The 8,958-nt window shown below is 43.7% G+C and overlaps 1 protein-coding gene across 1 annotated transcript; it reads right to left on the reverse strand.

Moving 5' to 3' along the window:
- Window positions 1–4,889: 4,889 nt before the first annotated feature.
- On the reverse strand, window positions 4,890–5,810 carry LOC136515271 (uncharacterized). Its single transcript, XM_066508913.1, has one exon. It carries the CDS (start codon window positions 5,808–5,810, stop codon window positions 4,890–4,892), a length of 921 nt encoding a protein of 306 aa, XP_066365010.1.
- Window positions 5,811–8,958: the final 3,148 nt, after the last annotated feature.

Raw genomic sequence — 8,958 nt, forward strand, 5'->3', positions numbered from 1 at the left:
ACACAGACGCGAAGATCACGAAAAACGGAGTTACAACGAGAAAGTTAGGATTAAAACAAGTTTCCCTATGAAAGAAAGAGATTAAATCTAAACTCAAAATTTAAAGTTCAAAAACATGGTGACAAACTATATGAACAGATAGATCTCGAAAAGATGAATCTAATGCAAGTTGAACGGATCAATTTGGAGTTAAAACGAAGAAGTTATGAGCAATTAAAGGCAGTGGCAAAATTGTAATTAATTAGAACTTCTATTTGAATCTGCAAATTGGAAAATACGTTTTCAAAACGAGAAAATGTATTCACTAGAATACGCCATGGGACTGTGGGTTCTATATTTAAAAACCGCAGGGGCTCTTTAGCAAAAGTGCACGCAAAAGGGTACGGGCTATTATGGACCGTTGGATCCAGATCGGACGATCCAGATCAGACCCGAAGGGAGGAGGCGGCGTTGCCGGCCGGAATTGAGGGAGGAAGCGACGGCGGCCATGGCCGGCGGCCGTAGAACTCGCCGGAGTTCTCTGTCCAAGCGATTTAGGGCGCCATTTGTGACGAGACCGGTACCAAACGAACCGGGAGCTCAAGGGCTACTCACCTATCTAGAAGATGACGCCGGCGATGATCCGAGGAGAGCGCGCGGCACGACGAGGCGGCGGCGGCGTTCCTGCGCACGATGAAGTCGCCATTCAAGCCAAATTGGACCGGGAAAAGGCTCAGGAAGATGTGCGGGGTCAAGATGAAGCTACCTAGCTAGCTTACCGAGGTGATGATGGACCGTAGCAGCGGAATTTAACGGCGTGGCGGCCTTTTAGGGTTGCGGCTGCCGCTGCGAGCTCGGGAAGCGAAGGCGGCGATCGCTAGGGTAGGGAAAAAGGCGATGGGAATGCGCACACGTGATTTATAGGGTGAAGGCGCGGTGCGGACGCACTAGGACGCGAGGAAAAACGTGGCTCGATCGGTGCCATGTCCGACCCGAGTCCGGTTCGAGGAGGAAGACACCGCTGACATGTGGGCCCGCTTCGTCAGCGAGACAGAGAGAGAGGAGGACTGCTACCGCTGTGGGCTGCCGTGAGCTGGGCTGGCCTGCGGCCCAAGAAGGAGGAGGAAGGAGGTCTACAGCGCGCTGGGCCAGAGGGAAAGATGGGCCTCGCGGCCAGAACAGAGAAGAAGGAATTTCTATCTTTTTCTTTCTATTTCCAGAATTTTCAAATGGATTTTCAATAGGGATTTGAATTCCTTTTCACATGCAACAAAAACCAGTCCATCACAATTAAAATATGCTCCAGCATGAGTGCATCAACATGTCTCTAGCCTTAGGATGAATTTTACTTTCACAAAAATTATTTATTTAACTAGATTTGCATGCTCACCAAATCACTAATAATTCAAATTCACTTATTTCAAAGTGATGCAAATTTTTGGGTGTTACAGATCTACCCCCCTTAAGAGAATCTCATCCTCGAGATTAGGCTGTGCTTACTCAAACAACTGCGGGTATGTCTTTCTCAAATCATCTTCTCTTTCCCAAGTTGCCTCTGCTTCCGAATACCGATTCCACTGAACCCTACACATCCTAATTGTTCTGCTTCTCGTAACTTTCTTAGCTATATCCAAAATCTTAATTGGAAACTCCTCATATGTCAGATCATCCTTAATAGCAAGTTCCTCTAATGGTATTTGTTCCTTAGGCACACGCAAACAATTCTTAAGTTGAGACACATGGAACACATCATGGACACCAGACAGGCTCTCAGGCAATTCTAACTGATAAGCCACTTCTCCACATCTCTTTAATACTTTAAATGGACCAACATACCTTGGGGCTAGTTTACCTTTCATGTTGAACCTTTTCACACTTCTCATAGGTGATACTTTTAAAAAGACATAATCTCCTTCTTCGAATACCAAGTCTCTTCTTCGATTATCTGCATAGCTCTTCTGATGGGTTTGTGCCACTCTCAGATTCTCTCTAATCTTTCTCACCTACTCTTCAGCGTTTCTAAGCACATCTGGTCCAAACACTTGACTTTCACCAGTTTGATTCCAAAACAAGGGTGTTCTACACTTACGCCCATACAAAGCTTCAAACGGTGACATCTTGAGACTCTGTTGATAGCTGTTGTTGTATGAGAACTCTGCATAACACAAACTCTTATCCCAACTAGTTCCATGCTACAATGCACATGCTCTCAACATGTCTTCTAAAATCTGATTAAGTCTCTCTGTCTGTCCATCAGTCTGAGGATGGTAGGCTATGCTAAAATTCAACTTTGTGCCCAGCGAAGTGTGTACCTGTTTCCAAAAATGAGAAGTGAACTGCGAACCCCTATCAGACACAATCTTCTTTGGAACGCCATGCAAACTCACTATCCTTTCCATGTATAGTTCTGCTAACTTTGGTCCTCTATAAGTGGTCTTGACAGGTAAGAAATGAGCAACTTTAGTCAAACAATCCATAATCACCCATATTGAATCATAACCTTTCTGAGTACGTGGTAACCCCACTATGAAGTCCATTCCAACTTCTTCCCACTTCCACTCAGGTATCTTCATAGGTTGCAACAATCCTGCAGGTCGCTGATGCTTAGCTTTCACTCTCTGACAAGTATCACATATAGCAACATACTCAACTACATCTTTCTTCAGACCATACCACCAATACTTCTCTTTAAGATCCAGATACATCTTAGTACTACCAGGATGGATAGAATAAGTTGAATCATGTGCTTCACGTAGAATTGCATCACGAATGGCTTTCACTTCAGGCACACAGATTATTTTTCCAAACCATAGGGTCCCATTCTCATCTATGCTGAAACCTGGAGCTTTCCCAAGCGCTACATTACCTGCTATCTCCCTTAGTTTATCATCCTCCAACTAACCCTTATGTATCTCAAGCTCTAGTGTAGGTGTCACTTCTATCTCCATAGCATTATAAGCAATACCAAGGTTCAAGTGTTGAAGCTCTTCCCATAACTCCTTTGGCACAGGCGCCATCTGAAGCTCATTGGCATACCTCATCCTACTAAGTGCATCAGCCACAACATTCGCTTTACCAGGATGATAGTGCACCTCCAGATCATAATCCTTGATCAGTTCCAACCAACGACGTTGTCTCAAATTCAGATCCGTCTGAGTGAATATGTACTTCAAACTCTTATGATCGGTAAAGATATCACTCTTATGCCCAATCAGATAGTGTCTCTAGATTTTTAATGCATGAACCACAGCTGCTAACTCCAAATCATGAGTAGGATAATTCAACTCATGTTTCCTCAGCTGTCTAGATGCATAAGCAACAACTCTACCCTCTTGCATAAGAACACATCCCAAACCTTGACGAGATGCATCACAATAGATAGAGAACTTCTTATTTAGATCAGGCAAAATCAGCACTGGCGCTGTTGTCAACCGCTTCTTTAATTCTTCAAAACTAGCTTGACACTGATTAGACCACTCAAACTTAGCATTCTTCTCTAACAGGGCTGTCATGGGTTGAGCAAGCTTGGAGAAACCTTCAATGAACCTTCGATAATAACCAGCTAAACCAAGAAAGCTATGGATCTCACTTACATCAGTAGGTGGCTTCCAATTCAGTACATCCTTCACCTTGCCTGGATCCACTGCTATGCCACCATTAGAAACCACATGTCCAAGAAAAGAGACTTCTCTTAACCAGAATTCACACTTACTACGCTTAGCATACAGCTTATGCTCTCTAAGCTTCTGCATCACCAATCTCAGATGTTCAGCATGATCATCTTCAGTCTTAGAGAATACCAATATATCATCAATGAATACTACCACAAACTTATCAAGATACTCCATAAACACCTTATTCATCATATACATAAAGTAGGTAGGTGCATTGGTCAAACCAAATGACATAACTGTATACTCATATAACCCATACCTCGTAGTAAAAGTTGTTTTTGTTATATCAGTACTCCGAATCTTCAACTGATGATAACCAGAACGCAGATCAATTTTAGAAAACACACAAGCACCTCTCAACTGATCAAACAAGTCATCGATTCTAGGCAACGGGTACTTGTTCTTGATAGTTAGCTCATTAAGAGATCGATAATCCACACACATATGCTATGTTCCATCCTTCTTGTCAACAAAGATCACAGGCGCTCCCCAAGGTGATGCACTAGGACGTACGAACCCTTTATCTGACAACTCTTTCAACTATTTCTTAAGTTCCTCTAATTCGTTAACCCCCATTCTATATGGTCTCTTAGCTATAGGTGCAGTACCAGGTAATAATTCAATTATAAACTCAATGTCACGGTCAGGTGGCATACCTGGCAAATCATCGGGGAAGACATCAGGAAACTCCTCCACAACATGGTCCTGGGGATTAGCATCATCATCTAGTTGATTCACTGTAGCTGTTGGTGGTGGTTGCACTATCACGCCAACACTGATTCGATCCCCCTTTGGTGTTGTCACTGCTACAACTCTCTCCTGACACTGAATTACAGCTCGGTGTTCTTTCATCCAATCCATACCCAGAATCACATCGATTCCAAAAGTTCTTAACACAATAGGACTGACTGTGAAGTCTACCCCCCTTAAGGTAAGACTTGCTGAAAGGCAACAATGTGCAGCAGGTATTGATCCCCCCGGTGAATTTACTAGTATTTGGGTCTTCATTGCAATTAAAGGTATGCTATGCGTTCTAACAAATGCTTGTGAAATAAAAGAATGCGAAGCTCCAGAGTCAAAAAGAACATTAGCGGGGATAGAGTTGATGTTGAACGTACCCATCATAACTTCTGGTGCTCCAACCACAGTCTCAGGTGCCACATGGTTCACTCTTCTAGTGTTGTACGCGGGCTTCTGGTTGCTATTCTGCTTCTGAGGTGTCTGTTGATTCGGCTTCTAAGGGCAATGGTTAGCATAGTGTCCCACATCTCCACACCGGAAACACCTATTGGGAGTACTAGGTGCACTGCTCTTCATCGGGGTATTGTTGGGCGTTTCCTGGCGTGGAGTCTGATTGCCCATTTGCTGCGGGGTACGCTGGTTCCAATTCTGCTGTTGGTTCTGAGAGCGTTGTGGAAACTGACCACAGTTCCACTGACTGACTGGACCTTGATACCTCTGTTGATTATTATAGCGCGGGCGGGTGTTGCTTCCGGAGACCTGTCCCTTCATCTTTCTCTTCCTGTCCCTCTCCAATCGCATATTGTCAAGCACAATAGCGCGATTCACCAACTGCTGGAAATTAGCATATGTGTTACCAGCCAACTGCAACCTGAGATCATAGTAAATTCCCTTGAGGAAGAGACATTGCTTGTCTGCATCCTCCCTCACGTCATTAGGAGCATAGCGAGCCAACTGAGCAAACTTGTCGTGATACTCATTGACAGACATAGAACCCATCCTGAGAGATCTGAATTCCTCCTGCTTGAGCTCTATCAAACCATCTGGAATATGGTGTGCCTTGAAATCCCTCACAAATTCTAGCCAAGTGATAGCAGGAGCATTGTTGGGATGAGCAGACTGATATGACTCCCACCAAGTCTGAGTTGCTCCCTGCAGCTGTCCCGATGCATACAACACCTTTTGTTGATCATCACACTGCGCGATGTTGAGTTGTTTCCCCACTGCGCGTAGCCAATCATCTGCCTCCAAGGGGTCAGCGGCATGAGAGAAAACTGGAGGATGTCCTTGCATGAATTCCCTCTGCTTGTCTCTTGGTGGTGGAGGTGTTGGTGCTCCAATAGGTTGGTTCTGAAAGAACTGCATCATGGACTGCATGAACTGTCCTTGAATCGCCAACACCTCTGCTGCGGTCATGGGTGGTGGTGGGGGTGGTGGAGCACCTCTCCCACATCCTCTACCTCTTCCATGGCCAGACATCTGTGATCCAACATGAAACATCACCAATATGTAAGAGATAAGCAATTCAGAATATTTCTGGACGTGATGCAGAATCAGCAGGTCAGAAAAACTATCATAACTCGAGTTCCAGACATCCAAATACGATGATCTTTATACGGTTGGAAAGCTTAAGAAATTATCTACAACTTTCATTTAGACCACATTTTCTGATTCTGAAGTTACAATAATAAAAAACAGACCACAACAGAAACTGTCCTCAGATTCCAGACAGCACAAAAGTTCATATTGTGACAGTCACAACTCTCAGATATGAACAGATAAAAAGGTGATTCTTGTGCCATTGGAAATACACAGAAGTCTATATACTCCTAGTAAAATTTCATAACCATTGCTCGAATAGGTGAAAAGTTATAACCAAAACATCACTGACTGCTCCAGAAAACAGCAAGCAAAGAGACAGGATAGACCAACCTAAATTATTTATTATAGCACTTTTAACCTTAATATTTTAGCTAAGGAACTCATGGACATGCCCTCAAAGTTCCAGCACTCATCACAAAGATCCAAATCACACCTAAATCACAATAATAATCCAACAAACACACCAATAGTTCACAAACACTTAAAAGACTCGACTCGACTCACGATACTAAAAACGTGCCTATTACAATGGTTTCATGGACTTAAGGGGCGACGTTCTTCTTGGTGGAGGGCTCATCTAACTTCTCAAACAGCTTGGGATGGCCTAACTCGGCGTTAAGGCCATCGATCTCTTTCTGGTATTCTTTGATCATGTCTTGTGCCTTCTTCAGCTCTCCTTTTAACGCTCCCACCTCATTTGTGAGTTCACGGTTTAACTCAACGGTGGCCTCAAGAGTCTTCGATCCTTTTACCATGACCTCTATGGTCCAACTATTTTCCTTTGGAAGATAGCATGGGTAATACAAGAGTCCATCGTCCTTCTTATCATCAGAGAGTCGGCCTCGGTAGTAGGCAAGTGCAATGGAAGCAGCATCCTCCATGCTTCTTTCCGCGGTAGCCCGACTTACATGGTGGGTGACAACGGCATCTATCTTGCGAATATTCGGGGTCTTGACCAGCAACCGAGTATCCCAATATGAACCAATCAGAGGATGACTATGCTCCGTAGTATGATACTCCAGAGTGGCTTGCAGGTCTGGATAATAGTACTCCAACATCATTGTCAGCAAGTCATGGTAGAAGGCATTGTCATCAAGCTTCTTGATGCTTAACTTGTCAGTCCAACCTATACGAGGCAGTGGCTGGAGTACTTCGTCTTCATCATCATTGGTCAAGTCAATGGCCTCCACACGTGCTGGGGATTGAGCTATCGGAGTTGGTGAAGAATGGACCTCTTCTCCAACCTCATTCTTCCAGTTCTTCCTCTGGACGTCCTCTCTAGGCTCCATTGGCTCATACACAGCACGCTGTGGTTGAAAGCATCCAATGTACAAGCGGGCAGACTTGCGGTCTCGTGTCATCTACAGAAATTTCCAAATTAATTAGAATAGAATCAATTGATTTTATAATAGAATAAGACAAAAGAAGCACAAAACTTAGCAAATAACAAGATTGAGGTGGAAAGCATGAAACAAGTGAAGCAAAGGAAACTAAAAACGACCATTCTAACTAGGCTTGCGTCCTACAGTCAACAGTGCTATGATACCAATCTGTCACACCCAGTTTTAAGAACAAAAGAGGATGTATAAAATCTTATGTGCACCCTAGGAACGGTCGCACACATAAGTGGACAAATTGTGAATTGTACCAACACAATGTTTATTACATAGCGAATAAATATTCAACACATAGTCTCAAACATAGATATAATAGCTACTAAGATAACTCTCTTGCGGAAGCTCCAACAGGGACGTCAACTGGTGAACACCAAGCCTAATACTCATTAATCAAGTTTCAAGATCATGATTGTTTATAGCATATTCATTAATCAAGTTTCAAGATCATGATTGTTGCACTAGCAATAGAACTACCCAATGCAAACCTCCCAAGGTGACAAGGTAATTGAGTATTCAAAACCTAGGAAATCCTACCATAGGTAGCAAGGAAGACACATGCATATGTATTTTAGTGAGCATCATGAATAGGACAACAAGGAAGGTCCTTAGCTATACTTGCCTTGATCAAAGTTCTCCTGAAAGTCTTGCTGGTCTTGCTGATCGTAGAAGTTCTCTTGATCACCAACGTAAACCTCACCGTCTGAACTCGGTCAACATCACCAAGCAGCAACATACAATCATCTGAGCAATCATACACGAGGCAAACAAATAAATTTAATTAGAACAGTACACCAACAGAGACAAACAGTTTTGAAAAGTTCATAAAACTATTCTATACGTTGCTACGATCACACAGACGCGAAGATCACGAAAAACGGAGTTACAACGAGAAAGTCAGGATTAAAACAAGTTTCCCTATGAAAGAAATAGATTAAATCTAAACTCAAAATTTAAAGTTCAAAAACATGGTGACAAACTATATGAACAGATAGATCTCGAAAAGATGAATCTAACGCAAGTTGAACGGATCAATTTGGAGTTAAAACGAAGAAGTTATGAGCAATTAAAGGCAGTGGCAAAACTGTAATTAATTAGAACTTCTATTTGAATCTGCAAATTGGAAAATACGTTTTCAAAACGAGAAAACGTATTCACTGGAATACGCCATGGGACTGCGGGTTCTATATTTAAAAACCGCAGGGGCTCTTTAGCAAAAGTGCACGCGAAAGGGTACGGGCTATTATGGACCGTTGGATCCAGATCGGACGATCCAGATCAGACCCGAAGGGAGGAGGCGGCGCTGTCGGCCGGAATTGAGGGAGGAAGCGACGGCGGCCATGGCTGGCGGCCGTAGAACTCGCCGGAGTTCTCTGTCCAAGCGATTTAGGGCGCCATTCGTGACGAGACCGGTACCAAACGAACCGGGAGCTCAAGGGCTACTCACCTATCTAGAAGATGACGCCGGCGATGATCCGAGGAGAGCGCGCGGCACGATGAGGCGGCGGTGGCGTTCCTGCACAAGATGAAGTCGCCGTTCAAGCCAAATTGGACCGGGAAAAGACTCA

Source organism: Miscanthus floridulus, chromosome 17, assembly GCF_019320115.1.
Source record: "Miscanthus floridulus cultivar M001 chromosome 17, ASM1932011v1, whole genome shotgun sequence".
Classification (NCBI taxonomy): Eukaryota; Viridiplantae; Streptophyta; class Magnoliopsida; order Poales; family Poaceae; genus Miscanthus; species Miscanthus floridulus.

Coding starts and splice junctions, on each gene's coding strand:
- LOC136515271 (XM_066508913.1), bottom strand. CDS start 5,810: ATGACCGCAGCAGAGGTGTTGGCGATTCAAGGACAGTTCATGCAGTCC.